The sequence below is a fragment of the Sycon ciliatum genome, chromosome 5 (assembly GCF_964019385.1).
Source record: "Sycon ciliatum chromosome 5, ocSycCili1.1, whole genome shotgun sequence".
In the NCBI taxonomy this organism is placed as follows: Eukaryota; Metazoa; Porifera; class Calcarea; order Leucosolenida; family Sycettidae; genus Sycon; species Sycon ciliatum.
In genome coordinates this window covers 2,683,801-2,700,897 of record NC_088647.1, presented here as the reverse complement: position 1 = coordinate 2,700,897, position 17,097 = coordinate 2,683,801, and the positions used below count along the sequence as shown (strand labels likewise).

Genomic DNA, 17,097 nt, shown 5'->3' with positions numbered 1-17,097 from the left:
TGTACTGTCAATAGCGTCGCTAAGGAACGCTGCACTAGGCGACACTTCCCACCGTTCAGATTGATGGTGGATAAGCCAAACCTATCCACATCCCGCCACCCCTCTACTGCCACTGGAAGCAAGCAGCTCAGCTAGCAGAGCTGATCAAGATCCATGGTTTCGCGTCACCGTCGGAATGAAATCCATCGAGGTAGGTCGTCCGAAGAGCAGCTTTCGCAGCTGAGAGCTAATGTCAGCGATGAGCTGGGGATTATCCCGTTGGAAGTGGTGCGAGTGCACCAGGATCGTGTAGAACGTTAGCGCGGCGATGTTGTAGACGAAATTCAAGACAATCAGCGGCACTAGCAGGACGAAGAGAACGATGAAGACGGGTAGTAAGATGGTCAATTCCACCAGTCGTACTAGAAAAGACCAGACACTCTGGCGATTACACACCTGGTCGTAGCCAGGCAGGGAGGACAGCGCCTCCATCTCACAGCCTACGTCCATCTTGTGCGAAGGACCACGGCCGCCCAGTGGATCTACCTGGGATCTACCGCTCAGTTCCTGCTCTCCGCTCCAACACCAAGCAAGACTGACAACTACTAAACTGCAAAAAGAAAGCGTCCATCTGCACCAAGTTCCAACTGCAACACGTCCGTCCTCCTGTAGCTGTCGACAAGTAGGCATACGTCTACAACTAACTCATAAAATAATAAAATTATTATTATGATCACATGCACAACGCATGCACACGCGTGCACGACAAACCGCTCATGATGATCATGTCAAGATCGCGAGATCGAGAGAGCTGTATAGTGAGAAAGTATTTTTGAAAAACAACAACACGTGCGCACACATACAGCGCATAGTGTACCGCGTGTCCCGTCGCAGGCGCGCTGGCGAGGGCTAGGCTAGCAGCTAGCCGCCGGTGTGAAAACTTGCGCCGCGACGGTGGTGCACGCTTCGACATTTTCACAGATTACGAGACTCGAGAGTCGAGATGAGAGCTTGTGACTTCCAATCCTGATCGTAGCTAGCTGTCTACTCGCGCTACACGCAGTACGGAAACTACTGTCTGGGAAAGACAACAAAAGTCAACACAACCCTTGCTCGTAAACCAAGATGAAAGGTGACCGTGGTGACAGACTAAGAGAAAGAAAAGGAGGACAGACATGATTCTGACAAGGAACTGGTCGGGGCTCGCTGCACTTTTGCAGATCTCCGTGAAACTCCATTGACATTGTCATTGACATCCGCCCTATCCGTTAATCCGGGCAGTCCAGTTTAGGCGGTTTAGGCAGTGCTTGCCACTCGTACTTGGACATAATTCCTTAGAGCCGTTGTGAGAATGACAATCACAGTAAAACTCCCCTAATCGGGGCAGATTGGGACGGAGCACTGCCCGTAACTACACGTAGGAATTGCCCGTAACTCAGAACAAACAAAAATGTACAATGTACTTGCTGAGTGCAAGTAAACCTTTTTTTATTTGCCAGTCAAGACAATAGTGTCTTGGGACCGTTTTTCGTTGAAATGTCATTTTTGTGACTCTAGATGGGTTGGAAAGGTGCCTGGCATGGTAGACGGACGTGACCGGATTGGAGACGTCCGGATCTGGGGAGTTTACTGTGCTAGTAACAAGTTATCCGAGTGCCAACTATCCAAACGATCAATCATCCAGATAGACTTTACTGTTGAGTGAAATCTGAAGGGGAGAAAAATGAGTTTTCCGGCATTCAATTTCCATCCACGGCTACACTATTGCACTGGTCGGCGCAGGCCCGCCGAGCATGACATACCATCGTGCCGGTGTCCGCAAGACTCACTATCACACATCCCTATGGCCCACGGTATCATGGGGGGGTAATCAGTTCAAGGAGCTGGGGTGTGTGGTATTCCTCTGCCATGATCGTGGCCCGGTGGGACAGACGTACCGGCAGGGGCGGATCCAGAAGCCTAAATTTCGTAAATGTATTACTGGCAACCATATCCGTGTCCATGTACATGTCCATGTATCCAGTTTTGCCTACTTTTGAAGTATACTGGAACACCCCCCCCCCCCCCCCCCCCTGTAGAGATCGCTGGATCCGCCGCTGCATACCGGTGCTCTCCATTCCTAGCTTCCTGCTGGAAGTAGTGCATCAGGAACATGCCACACCCATTCGTCCCGCTCTCATCTCACAGCACAAGGTGACAGAGCTTCACTTCACAACCAAGCGGTACATGTAGTGGTTCCAGACACAAGACACGAGAAAAACAGCCCATCATGGCAATCGACGTAACGCACCACGGTGTACAGCAGTGTGCGGGGAACAGCGCGAGAGGTCAGCCAGCAGTGAGCATGTAATGCCAGGGGCCGCACTGGAGACAGCGAGGCCAAAGTCGCACCAATAATTTAATCCGAATTTCCCAACTTCGAACTCTTGTCTCCCCGGAATCTTTTTGATAATTTAGTCTTGTAATGTTTGAGGCAATAAAGTATGGACTACTTGGGCCCAACTTTCCAAAAAATGTCCCAGGGGAGTGTCTGGGACCCACCCAGCTCATACCAATGAGGAATACTATCCGACGCCAATGAAGGGGTCCTACACAGTCACTGTGGCAGTAACTGATTGAAATCGAAAGGGCAAGTGTGCCCTCCTACCCCAGTCAAGTTTAAAAGTGCTCTAACTGCCCTTGCTGGTTAGACGGATCAATGGCATTGTGTTCTGCTTGCTCTTTCCTTTGCATTGTTGTTTTCATCACCATTGATTTCACGATCTATTTATTTTTGGGCCCGTACAAGAGGCTTTGGTAGTAGTACAGTCATACAGTCTCTTGGAAAGGTATTATACAATGATATGTAGATCTACACCGTAAAATACGAGATTCGCCCTGCACTGGTGCAGTCGTGTACTGCTGGACATGGACTGAGCTGAGAAGTACAGTGCCCATGATCCACACTACACTGTACTCTGTACACCATTGTACAGATCTACGGAAGATTTTTTCCGAGAGCGCTGCATTGCCAACTACTGTAACTACATTTTTCCTACACTAGTTTATCACTCCCTTAGTATTGACTCCCATAGATTTTCGCCAGACCTAAGCAGTCAAATATTCCTGCATATTTCAATCCTTAGGGCTATATTGACCGCTTATATTTGACTCCTTTTTAGCGATAGAACACATGCTTTGGTTAGTCGTGATAAATCTAATATTGACTTCGTACTTGGTCAATATAGGAAATAAATGCCGAGGTCTTTTACTCGGCTTTTATTTCCTATTGACCTCGTACTCAGTCAATATTAGATACATACAGTCTTGACCTGCACACACTTTGTCTTGTGAATCGCGGACGCGGAGGCGTTCTGACGTCGCTGTTTGTTCACAAACAAAATGCACAGTCATGCTGCTGCCGAGCCCCCGACATACCCCCACAGTACTCAGCCGATGATTTCGCACACACCTCCAAAACCGGCAACAGTGCGACACTAGCGACAGGAACAAACCACTTGAAAGCTCTTCACTTCTGAATCAGTGATAAGACTTCACATTACACAAAATCTGGCCTCTGTCAAAAGCGAATGTGGGTGTAGTGCCTATGGCCCTGGCCTGGGCTATCGCCGGCGAGTGGCACGCGAGAGCCAGAGCTCTCCAGATCAACGCGGAACTGCTAAGTTGTTTCGCACTTCTTGGGGAAAACATTGCGGAAGTACCGGTAATTGTAGCGTGTATAGCGAAGATGCTGCTGCTACGAGAATGTCGAGCTCCTTGTCGAAAAGTAAAGCCGAGTCCGACCATTCTGACGGACAGTAAAGCGCTCCATTCGACTGCCACGGCGTTCTGTAAAAGCGCGAGGAATCGCACAGGGCACACAGTCCGAGCTGCAGCCCTGCCGACGACAGCAAAGTGGAACTCCGCAACTGGATGAGCTAGCTCACGGCGCGCACGAGGCCAACCCCAGCCGAGACAGGCTTCTTATCACCTCCGCAAGCTATTCCGTCGTGGCCAGGGACAAGCACACAGGCAAGTCACCTCATCAAAGAAATAGTTCTCGTAACTGCTGCGGTGTGGCGGCGTTCCTTGGCCGTTCAGGCTTTTGTCTTGACTCCCGAACAACAGGCAAAACGCCGGTACGGCCGGGCCGGGCAGGATAGACTCGACAGCAACATGTAGAGAGGTGTGTCGGGGGCATGTCCAACGCGCGCACGTGAACTGAAAGGCAAAGAACGCGACTACACCGCTGTGTGCATGTGTCACCGGCGTACCGGTAACTCCAACAACAGACTACACTCTCTACAGTCAGACGACAGTGGCCGTGACCTGGTGACAGCAGCGACTAAACAACTGGCAAGTCGACCCGACGCAAGATCAAGCGGAAGCTGCCACCAGATTCCAGAATCAAACTCACCCAGGTTAGTCAGTTAAAAACTGTTTTACCTTTTAATAGGCTAGCCTAGGGCTAGGTCGCCCAGGACTCAGAGTACAATCAGAGGATGATCCTTGAAGGCAGGGACTGGTTAGAGTGCTGCTAGGTCAGCAATCCAGAGTGCCCCCCCCCCCCACACACACAAGGTCCCGTGGAATAAAATTCGCCTCCAATTGCGCTTCTTGCTCTACGCGATCATCTGGAGATGTGGACCTAGTGTGTGTGTGTGTGTGTGTGTGTGTGTGAAGTGAATACAGTGTTGGGGCTCACCATGTAGATGAACATACCACCAGACGCCCGCAGAACATGCCTGCATCTGTATCATTGGGGAGGCGATTTCGATATGCCGCCATCGGGTGTTTTACATGGAGAGGCATAATATGATCGCAGATACAGTCATCATGCCCAAACCAAAAACATTGCAAGTACAATAACGTCATTCCAACGGAAATGCCATTCAAATAGATTCCGTAAAAACTACCGGCAACATCTAACAGCAAAGCTGTGCTAGGTGAACTACGACCCCAGTACCAAGCCGGTGCCCCTGAGCCACTTCCCATTACCAGACTGTATGCATATACGTACCCTTGTACTGTGCTACGCACATCGTGCACACATTCTGAATGCAGTAGAGCCTGAACGAGCTCACTAATACCCAGCTAGCATTCGCAGGATGTCCGTTTTAAAGTGCTCCGCGCCAAATATGCACTTCAGATCAGAGTTCACTTTGCAAAGCGCACCGTCTAATACGTGGTGACTCCACTGTGTATAGACTGTTGCACATGAAAACAAGAACGGAATACAAGGCTGCCCCCCCCCCCCCCCCCCCGGTTTTCTTCGGCACTCGACAGTCCTGTATTCGTATCTGAAAAAAGCATGACATCGTCATTGCCCGTCTGTCCATGTGCCTCAGGTCTCAGGTGCCATGTCGGTAGCAACGGTCAATGCTGTCAACACGCTCGGCGGCACTGTGCAGGATGTGAGCAGACTCAGGTTTGCTGAACAGGCGATGCTGAGCCGTTACCAGAGCACCAGCAGCAGCTCATGCGCAGATGAGACCAGTCATGAGCAGCACGGTGGTGAGGAGGATGCACACAATGCCAGCAGCAGCAGCAGCAGCAGCAGCAGCACAGTGCCAGATGAATACTGCGATGAAGCACAGTCTACAGCACACACAGAGTTTGTGCACGTGGTGAGCAGGGAGGTCGATCTTCTGGAGCACGTCCTGAGCTTCTGCAGCGACGCCGATATCGTGAGCATTGCCCAGACCTGCACATTCATGGACAGGAATTGCCAACGCATGCTGAACAAGCGCAAGCAAGCCTGGCGCAGGCGACTGCTGCAGCCTCGAGCGGATGGAAAATGTCGCACGGCAGAGTACGCCGTCAACTTGGATCAACTGCTGCGCATCGGTAGACTGGTTGATGCACAGCGCGACGCTACGAACACGTCCAGTGCCATCACGATGAGTCAACTGGAGGACATCTTGCAAGTGGGCACCCAACTGCAATACACCACACACCTGTTTGACATAGTGCACATCACCGAGTACGACTCACTGTCAAAGATCAGTCTGATAGCGGTGCTGAGCCAAGGCCAGCAACAACTGAGTTTCTATCGCATGGTGTGGCGCTCGGCACACGGCCACCCGTTCCATCTCTTCCCGAAAGAAACACACAGAGTGGCAGAGAAGCAGAGCGCCTATCGCCAGTTCTTCGCGCCGTACTTCGCCACAAACTGCCGCCGTCTCTTGCCCTGCTATGCAGTGCTGCCGGAAAGCAGCACCGTCGTGCAGGGCTGGCGTGACCAGAAGCCAAGCGTCGACAAGGAGCTACTACCACGCCAGCAGATGCTGATCGGCATGTTCCCGGTGGATCGGCTCAATCTCATTCTGGAGTTGTGCACGGGTTACGAAGGTGGGCACACACTACACGATGACACCGTCCAGCAACAGCAACAGCGACTAGTAACGCCTCGCCTCATCACGCCGGCACGTTTCTACAACGCCCTGGAGTACTGCGACGGCCAGCACCAGCACTTGTGGTGGGTGTAGGGACGGGTGCTGGACATCAACCAAGCACGGCAGCGTGACAAAATACTTCCTTGCCATTACCAACGCGTCCTTTGCCTGACTCAATTGCTCATGTGGATAGCTAGAATCAAGCATCGCATCTCTTGTCCTGTAATGATAACAAGCCATGTCGCGATTTCTGCAATGCGAGCAGATCCAAGAGAGGCTGTTCAAACCGGACAGGACCATTTCTGAACTGCTTTACGAGTATACTATCTAGAGGCCTATCCAAGTGTATGTCTTGAGTCTTGAGTCTTGAGTCTTGACTGTGTATACAGTTATAGAGAAGCAATATCCCAGACACAAGCCCACATGCTTCCTACAATAATTATAGACATGTTGATAGTAGTTGATGTTGACGGTGCGTGTTTTTGGCCGTAATGCCTCAGGTCAGCAGAGCCACCAATGCCCCACCATCACTGCTGCGTCTCGGTGCAGCCCCTGCTCAGTAGTTGTCACGTTTGTCCTCATCTCAGTACCATCAGTACTATAGTCTTTCTTTGTTATCTTCGAGCTGGGAATGTGAACATAGTAATAAAAAAAAAGTATAAACAAAGTACATGAATCAGTTTCCTCTGAGACAAGAATACGATAAGGCCACACCAAGTCATTTCTATGTTTCGCGTTACCGCGCGCGTACCTTTTCGAATCCTTGACACGGAAAAAAACTCCGAGACAAGTCAATCGATGGCTGTTCTGGCGAACATTCTCTAGCCAGTATGGCAGAGCAGAGGTTATCAGCTTCTCGATAATCTTGCATTCCAGGCGATGGTACGTAGAAGGTGCGAGAGATGACAATTTCTATTTTCCTAGCCCTACGATACTGCCTGTTCACCAAGCGAGCGGAGATTCCAGGTGTCAAGGACTTCGAGATTTTCCACGATCGTGATGGAGCCACAATCGTGATGGAGCGGAATTCCACTCGACTTATGTCAATGTGCAGAAGGAGCCATCCATGAAATTTGTTATTGTATCGCTCCAGCCCAGTCGGACAGTTAGTAGTGATATTCTGTGTGCAACACGGCGCAGTACACATAGAATGGAGTTTTGTTTTTTCCTCCGTTTTTGTTTTTATTCCGCCCGCCCGCGTGCCTTTTCCAGAAAAATGTCCGACGCCAAACATAGAATTACCTTGGTGTGGCCTAATACTCAGAAAAAGGACACACTTCGAGCTCTTTACGAACATCTTGAAAGTTTTTGGTTTCACAAGACTACTAGTAACTTAGTATACTTTCAAGTCAGGTGAAATACAGGCAAAGGGAAAGGAACAAGAACAGTGGATTAAAGCTGTGTATATTCACACAAAGAAACCCAACATTTGCAAACAGAAGCAAATTAGATTCGCACTTAGGCTGTTCGGCAGGTCGTCAAAACCTCGTTAGTTGTCTATTTGTTGTCTCTTGTTGGGTTTTCTCGCACTTGCACCTTTGTGTCACTATTGCTAACAGTTATGTCTATGGGTCACTCTTAATCCACTGTTCTTGTGTTCAAGATGTTCGTAAAGAGCTTGAAGCGTGTCCTTTTTCTAAGTACATGAATCATTCTTGATAAATCATGATGTATGGTGTGTTTGAATATCGAATTCGGAGGTTGGCGAGCTCTACCCCGCCGATTATGGAACGAGGAACTTGATTTTCAGTGTTATCCTATGTCTGTGTATGCAGCTTTAAGTAGTTCTCTATCTTCTATATCAGTGACACCACAGTAGAATCATACTGACAGATAGCGTTGCACAGAGAGGCCAACGGTAATCTAGAATTTATTTGCCTTTTGAATTTCTCCAGGCAATCCGCGGGCACTGTAGCTGCATTCTCCGACTTACAGCAATTATATGAGAGCTACCATAGCCACTACCGGTAGGTGTTTATGAACGTGGCACTACTGGACCAAATAGCAACCATCTTACTTCACCACACTCTTTAAATTAGAATTGAAATATTATCGAGCCTTGCTGTCTTATCATTTTGCCACAAGGTGAAATTTAAAAAAACCAAAAAAAGAACCTCTAATTGAACTCGGATGTAATGTAATGTAATCATGGCTAATAGGGAGCTTGAGTTTGTTCCAACACAAACCAGCTAGACAGCGCTTGGGCTGGTTCTCCACCCTAAACGGGGCGATAAGACTCACACGCAATCCAGGTCGCGAGACATGAATCCACACGCCATGGTGCAGTACAAGCATTGCAGTGGGGGAAAAAACCTGATTAATATGCTTGCATACCGGGTACCACATTGTTGATATGTTAACTACGATTGTTGATGTGAACATAGTCATTGGTGTGCATGCTACATGTACACATGGCATGCCTTGTCCATAGTTCATGTAGGAACAGATCAAACATACATGTACATCCTAGCAGTAACTTAAGTATAAGCGATCTTAGGACACAGAATTATCTCCATATTCACGGGTCATTATCCCTCTCTTTCTGCCCCCCCCCCCCCCCCTCTCTAGTGCACGTACATGAAGGCATCAAAAATAACATCGCCACCCATGACGTGTTAATCGGTCAGAATATCACTTGCAGCAGCTGTACATGTGCAGTACCTGCTGGAGAGCTGAGCAGTTTGTATCAACCATGACATTCTTAGTGCTACTTGCATTGACCACGCACAAACACACACACACACACACACACACACACACACACACACACACACACACACACACACACACACACATACACACACACACACACACACATGCACTCTCCCTGAGTCTTCACTACACCACCATCACGCACAGTGACGCACTGCTTACCTTCATGCCCCACACATTACATGTACACCATCAGTCTTTCTATGTTCACCCTACATAACGTCACAACTCTACAGCTCGCACTTTCATTCGTCCGTCCTGATTATCTGCCTGCTGCACGTTATACTCAGTTGCACACGCAGTCAGCCACCTTCCTTTTTCTTACACAGAAGTAAACGCAATCCCGTTGGAACGCATGACCTAGCCCTAGCGTTTCTCCCTGCTCCTCCTTCTCATGACTTCTCTGAATGATGCTACGTCTTCCTTTACTGCCTAGAAACAACTGGCCCTTTCTTTCTTTCAACTGATACATGTATCACATACACTGGAGCAAAGGCCACAGAACGGAGCTTGGCCGGATTTTGCAAATAAAAAGGCCTAAATTAGCACATTCAAAACGTGCAATGTAGACTGTGTGCATACTATCTGTACACAACTCTCTGGATGAAAGGGGTGGTGCGGATCTAAAGAAAATAGTGCAATGCTCCTACAGTCCTCCGATACGCATGTCGGATGTATTCCATTATCAGCCGGTCAAAACTCTGCAAAGCAAGGTATTTGTACCTGGCATATACAACAACCTCTATAGAGCGGCGAGCGGTGCCATTCAGCCTTTCAATAATACATCAGATTACCATATTTCCTCGAATAATAGACCATGCTCAAATAGTAGACCCTCCTAGAGGCCTCACGGAAAAATAGTAGACCATGCCCGAATAAGAGACCCGGTCTCTTATTTGAGTTCATCGCTTTGCGCATGCGCACTAAGAAAGCACGTGGTGGATCAAAAAAGGACGCGATTTTAGGTTGCGCAACTACAATTTTTGTAGTGGCTAGTGCTTCCTTTCATTATTTGAGCACGGTCCACTATATTTTCATCGGCACATCGCTGGAAATGGTGGATTTTTAACACGTCATAATAATAGAACTTCTATTATTATGATGTGTTAAAAATTCACCATTTCCAGCGATGTGCCGATGAAAATATAGTGGACCGTGCTCAAATAATGGACCATGCCCAAATAAGAGACCGGGGGTCCAACCCTCTTCAAAAAACAAACAAAAATTTCACGGTTCGCGTGAGACTCGGCTGGAAGCCGGGTTTTCCGCATCCGTAGGAACGCCACCACCCTTCAAGGATCAAGGCGCAGATGCAGCTCCTAAAGTGGTGGGAGGTGAGTAGATCAGCTCACCAGCAAGTAGTCAAAGACCGAAAATCCCATTCACTGCATCCATCAAAAAACAAAAGACCGGGTCTATTAATCGAGGAAATACGGTATCCTATTCAGCATCACCTTCTCTGGTGAGCCTTTTTGCAGGCGAAAACAGCTGTCAGAAGAAATCCTAGTATCAGTACTAGGAGTGAAACGGTTCGGGTAAGGAACCGGTTTTGGAACCGCCAGCTGAAAAGAATCGGGTACCTGTTCCGTCAAATTTCGAACCGAAACTCGAAAAATCTCGTTCTCGTACAAATACATGTACACGCCAAGTCTACTCGAGATTTTTAAATGTCTTACCTTACGATCACCGCCCTTCCAGAGGGTCCTCCTATCGATCCTGGTCACTACGAGCGTACCTTCTTCGCACATGGACTCTCCGATGTCTCGTTCTTGCTCGTAAAAATATGTTCTAACTTGAAAATATTTGTTACGGACGCATTTGGTCGGTCTGGAGAAAAGAGTGCATGGAACCGATACCCGAACCGTGGGAAACTATGCTGGCATTCGGGTACCCGAACATGAAAAATATGGAACCGTTTCACCCCTAAGATTCAGTACCCATAACCTTTATTTCGTTGTTGGAATTGTTGTTGTTGTGTGTGTAATGTCTACCGAGGGTAGCAGCTAGCCGCCTGAAGAGTGCATGGAGGAGAGGAATATGACACAATACAACTGTTGTTAATTCTCACCTGCCACTGAGCTTGCAGACTGGAAAAGCTCTGACAACTCGCCAGCCACTCGGAGCTGATCAGTTGAACGTAGCAGAGCGCCGATGCAGGAACAACAGCCGCATCGGGCTGTACAGAAGCAAAAAGAAAGCGACGTGTACGTGTATGCTTTAGGTAACTTCACCGGTGCTCCTCAAGTATGTGTTTTCACACTACTTAACGTAGACCGAACACTCACACATGGTCCCTTTGCTGCAAATACCTCTAGATGCACCAAATCATTAGGCATAAACTCCACGTCATGCCACCTAACTGGGCAGTATCTTACCGTCAGCATATTCTCAAAAGCGTGGAAAATCGTGTAGAGTCCACCTTCTCCAATCAGCTCCGAGTCGAAGACCTCCGTCACCAGGAGTTGAGCACGTTGGGGCATCGCACCTGAATCAGCGCTCACATCTGTCGAGCGGCGATCGATCAAGCTGATCTGTTTCTCAAAGCCGTTTGTCTTGATGCACTTCTCCGCAATCCGGGCCATCGGAGCATACGCCTGACAACAACGTGAACGCAAACATTCAAATACGAAATCACACTAGCGGCGGGACAATGCATTCTGGCACTATTGGTGGCACAGCAAGCATATCAGAAATAACAAGAACGTTCCCGTCAGTTCGCTTCTGAAGTTTATGGCAAGCAATCCTAACTGAGCCTCCAAGTGTTGACGTAGCAGCCCTCTCATGGTAGCCCATGGCAACCAAGAGGGCAGGTACGAACGAAGGAAGTCTAGGGTTCCCAGCAAAAAGGCAGTAGCCTGTTGGGACTCCCCTAGCAAAAAAAAACAAAACAAAAAACCTACTACTGCTACCACTAAGCATCCAGTAGCACAGATTCAGTCCGAAATGAAAACTACAGATACGGGACAGGGACAGTCAAGAATCAACCCAGTCCAGAGCGAAACCTCTCTAGTGTGAATGCCACTGAACGTGTGTCACATATTCCACCCTGCGATGACTCACCCAGAGGAAGAACACATGGGTTATTAACTCCAAGTTACAGGTGGTCTTTCTACACAGGTGTGCGTGGGCAGTATGTGACAGGTGGTCTTTCTACACAGGTGTGCGTGGGCAGTATGTGACAGGTGGTCTTTCTACACAGGTGTGCGTGGGCAGTATGTGACAGGTGGTCTTTCTACACAGGTGTGCGTGGCAGTATGTGACAGGTGGTCTTTCTACACAGGCGTGTGTGGGCAATATGTGACAGGTGGTCTTTCTACACAGGTGTGTGTGGGCAGTATGGGACAGGTGGTCTTTCTACACAGGTGTGCGTGGGCAGTATGTGACAGGTGGTCTTTCTACACAGGTGGGTGTGGGCAGTATGTGACAGGTGGTCTTTCTACACAGGTGTGCGTGGGCAGTATGTGACAGGTGGTCTTTCTACACAGGTGTGCGTGGGCAGTATGTGACAGGTGGTCTTTCTACACAGGTGTGCGTGGGCAGTATGTGACAGGCGATCTTTCTACACAGGTGTGCGTGGGCAGTATGTGACAGGCGATCTTTCTACACAGGTGTGTGTGGGCAGTATGTGACAGGTGGTCTTTCTACACAGGTGTGCGTGGGCAGTATGTGACAGGCGATCTTTCTACACAGGTGTGCGTGGGCAGTATGTGACAGGCGATCTTTCTACACAGGTGTGTGTGGGCAGTATGTGACAGGCGATCTTTCTGCACAGGTGTGCGTGGGCAGTATGTGACAGGCGATTTTTCTACACAGGTGTGCATGGGCAGTATGGCTAGTTGGGGACCTGAAAACTTCGGCAGTGAAAAGACCAGTACTCTATTGGCAGGCGGTCTACAGAGAGCGAAGTCCTCCGGTTCGATAGAGTGCTCGCTGCAGAAGCAGAGCAGTAACACACGAGTCACAGAGTACCACACGTCTGGTTTGTTGTAACTAGTAGTTTCATGATTGCCATCTGGCATGAAACTATTAGTTACGACAAACCAGACGCGTGGTACTCTGTGACTCGTGGGCAGGTGGTCTATATAAATTTATAAAATGCGGTTGAGCTACTCAATGGAATCCGACCGAGTGAGTCAACTTGGCGCAGTGCACTGGCTCACCAGCCCAGTGTTTGCAGGTGCATGGGCAGGTGCATGGGCAGGTGCATGGGCTACATAGTACAAGGTGCCCGGCGTGATGTTGACTCACACAATCGGATTGCATAGAGCAGCACTACACGTGAATGACTGTACAGTGCACTATGTTTGCTGGCTGTACCTCGACAGCTGTACCCTGCACGAGCACGTCGGCATGCTCCTGTTTGGCACGGCGCGCTGCCATCATTGAGAGCAGACCGGTGCCAGCGCCAATATCCAGCACATGTACGTGCTGCTGCGATTGCTCGTCACCCGCATCACCAGTGCCGGGCGAGGAAAGGAACTGGCGGCAGACATCCGTCACCGCGTAGTCAATTGCACGCTCATAGAGGACATTCTGAATGATACCAGCACACAGAGCAGTGAACACAAACACAGGACACATCAGATAAGTAGCAGACCATTCCTCGATCTCACTCACTACGCATTGTGCAACCAACTCTCTACTAGCATAAGATAGCCTTCACACAGCACAAAATCCCACATCAACTATCTTCTGATCACGGGCTGCAGAAGCACTCCACTGCCTCTCTATCAAATACCATCCAACAAACTTCTTCCTGAAGATACAAATGTTGCTCCTTGGTAATAGCAATGACAATGTAATTATGTTTCTCACAAATGAACTGTGCTAGCAGAGGCAAACTTACTCTCTCGTGATCATGCAACATGTCCCCGTACTGAGACCTGTAGGAAATGTGTACATGACCGCATCACAGACACACAGCACATTACCACAAGATCACAACATGGCACCAACGGACATCTCCCTTGTACCAGAATGGGTCATACATCATGACAATAAGTCCCAAACCCAAGCCAATAACCTGTGAACAACGCCAACATATGAGTACTCGTAAAATGCGAACACGTTGTCCTGGATGTTATGATGATAATGCAAGCACACCGCACAGATGAGCAGTTTTCGCAATTTTTCGGCGAATGTAGTGCTTGTAGCTGAAAGAGCACGTGAGATGTTGACCGGTTCGTACCAAACAACCCCGTGCATTTCGAGATTGTGGCAGTTTGGCGTGGTAAGCTGGTGGGGCATTGTCACGCCTGTGGCGCGTTGCAACCAGCATGCACCGGACCAACGCATCAGACATTGCGCGGCATGCTGCCCTGGCAGAATCAGTACAGACGGCATCACTGCCATAACCAAACAACGCTGTTCTGTCATCTTGTATCGCCGCCTGCTTAGACTAATAATACTTCTTAGAAATTGATGTGGCTGCCTCAGACCCAGTCTGCTATTTAGCGGAAGGAGTGGCACAGTCTTGGTACAGTCAGGCCTCGCTTATCCGGTCCTCTTTTATCCGGATCCCTCGCCATCCGGAAGAAAATCTGTGGTTACCGATTTACAGCATATGCCATGCATACATACAGTATGTGTGTTCGATTATCCGGTTCCCTCGCCTATTCGGATATTTTTGTGGAAAACGGATGTGTGCGGTTATGCGAGGTCTGACTGTACTCATTACAGGGGCTCGGAAGGTATATCAAGGTGGTGTGGTCAGCCACCTGAAGTACATTTTACTCGTGTGGTTGGGGTGACTCCCCTGAAAAAATTCCCAAATCTAGAGCCCAAATCAGTGCATTTTATTGATTACGGGGCACTTGGGACAAAGAGTGGTACGGTCAATACCGTAGTGACCATAGCGTGTCCGACGCCCCTGCCTCATTCCTTGGTGCAGCCATGACCAACAGGCAACAGTACAGCAAGGTATGCACCGACTACCCTACCTAGCAACATCCTGTGCAGTCTCGTGGTCCTCCCCTTCGCTGTCGGCTGCAAATGTCCACTCCATAGCGCCGGTCAGTGGGTTAAACTGCGACCGTAGCACGCTATACACACGTGCACACACACACACACACACACACACACACACACACACGCACACACATGCACACACATGCACACACACACACACACACACACACACACACACACACACACATGCACGCATACACACACACACACACACACACACACACGAGCACACACACACACACACATGCACGCATACACACACACACACACACACACGAGCACACACACACACACGCACGCACACATCCAGATGGGAAAAGCATGATTATACAATCGACGATGTGACAGCAGCCGTCCGAAAAGAAGATTGAAAAACAACACAACAATGCACTGATGTACACAGGTTCTTTTCTTTGAGGAGCGCTGGTCTACTACAGCCATGTACTAGTATGATAAACTACACACCTTACATACAATGGGAACAATACATCGCATGGTCATGTTGGTGTGAGATTTCATCATAGGCTAGATTATACACAGCAAATCTATAGAGAGCTGCTCTTTCTTGGGTGCTTATTTACTCTTTCCTGGCGGCTTGATAGAGAGGTTCCGCACAACGTAAAGTTGAGCAACTTTACGTTGGTGGGCGGGAAAAAACCGTGAATTCGCGAGTTTGCACTCCACTTACGGAAAGTCGTCTACGGAGAGTACGTAGATAGGGCTCTGATAACGTAGCTGGTCCGTAAGTCCATTGGGGTACAAATTTATGACTCTCTCCCCAGGTCGATCTGGTCGTACACTGCCGCGTTCGGAGTTGCCAAGGACAGATATGTGATTCGAAAACTCCGTATGGCGGAACCCACATTCGCATGCAGTTTACGTGAGAGACTTTCCGTAGATCGACTACGTTTCGTTTTTTACTAACGTAATTACGTTATGCGGAATCTCTCTATTTACTCTTTCCTGGCGGCTTATATACTCTTTCCTGGCGGCTTATATACTCTTTCCTGGCGGCTTATATACTCTTTCCTGGCGGCTTATTTACTCTGATTATTGTGGTGATATTATAATTATCACCTTTCCCTGCATGGGTCTTGGCACTTAGGCTTCTACTGTTCGCACATGCTTCCATGCACGGTTGCACCCTGCACTGCTGGACCTCTCGCGCCTTGCGCATAACGTTAGCACATTCACATGCCACCTTTCAAGCCGCCTTTGCAGCCAGCTACTCTTTAAAGCCATTGCGTTTCACTGATCTTTTCATTCTCATCTTTCGAACAGCTGGTCTGCCTTGAGCAGGACACAACAGTTATCTAACACCGAGCTTCTGCAAATGCAACTCCATGCGTCCGTACATGTATCAGCAAACGATGTTTTGGACTCTTGGTATGAGTACGAATCCAGAGTACGCTTTGGAATTTAGGGAAAATCAGTTGCTTCTTGCAAATCCGGAAAAGGTTTGTGCGTTTTTGAATTCTTCTCTGGTTTGGGTTTGCGATGCCACATTATGACATATTTGCAGCCATGTCATAAAGTAGAACTAAAGAATCTACTATTCGTCCGAGCTTTGGTCCGTTTTGACCGAGTGGGACCTCTGTTCTGCACTGGATGATGTAGGTGTCCATTTTACTGGAGGATCTGTATTGAATGTGTCAACAATGCCACTTCGATTTTTCTTCGATTTTTCTCTTTGTAGTCAGAACATGCATGAGACCCTTTAGGGCTCCATTGATGCTATTCAACCGTAATACAATCAGATAACGTCAATGAAATTAGGTGCAGCAAGAAAAATTAGCAATTAATAAAAAAAAATAGTCGATTCACAATCTAAAAATTAATGTGCTTTTTTCCAACATACCTCCCGGGCACAGGCTTCTCCATGTCAGAATTCTTAGTCCAACCAATCAGCACTTGATAAATGCCGACGCTCGACTCGAACGCCAAAGACAGTTGATTGGTATCACGAACGAAGGAAGAATCAGAACTAATAACTTGTAATTATTTGTTAATTGAAAATGCCAAAAAAATGTGAAAAATCAGTGCGTCGTGGAGACATTTGGCCGAG

General features: G+C 48.5%; 2 protein-coding genes across 2 annotated transcripts in view; one reads left to right on the top strand and one right to left on the bottom strand.

Moving 5' to 3' along the window:
* The window catches only part of LOC135817164 (protein arginine N-methyltransferase 7-like), a 31,337-nt gene extending 14,284 nt beyond the window's left edge, over positions 1–17,053 (bottom strand). The window contains exons 1-6 of the mRNA XM_065330289.1: positions 16,891–17,053; positions 15,005–15,106; positions 13,912–13,948; positions 13,383–13,598; positions 11,441–11,659; positions 11,134–11,241 (exon numbers count right to left, since the gene is read on the bottom strand). Coding sequence (XP_065186361.1) covers positions 11,134–11,241; positions 11,441–11,659; positions 13,383–13,598; positions 13,912–13,948; positions 15,005–15,106; positions 16,891–16,913 — 705 coding nt within the window. The 5' untranslated portion in view covers positions 16,914–17,053. The remainder of the gene's footprint in view (positions 1–11,133; positions 11,242–11,440; positions 11,660–13,382; positions 13,599–13,911; positions 13,949–15,004; positions 15,107–16,890) is intronic.
* On the top strand, positions 3,567–7,357 carry LOC135817163 (uncharacterized). The gene is made up of 2 exons (XM_065330288.1): positions 3,567–4,379; positions 5,307–7,357. The coding sequence occupies exon 2, from the start codon at positions 5,319–5,321 to the stop codon at positions 6,444–6,446; it is 1,128 nt and encodes a 375-aa protein (XP_065186360.1). The 5' UTR covers positions 3,567–4,379; positions 5,307–5,318; the 3' UTR covers positions 6,447–7,357.
* Positions 17,054–17,097: the final 44 nt, after the last annotated feature.

What these genes read in the sequence shown, in the direction of transcription:
- LOC135817163 (XM_065330288.1), top strand. Translation starts at nt 5,319, where the DNA reads ATGTCGGTAGCAACGGTCAATGCTGTCAACACGCTCGGCGGCACTGTG.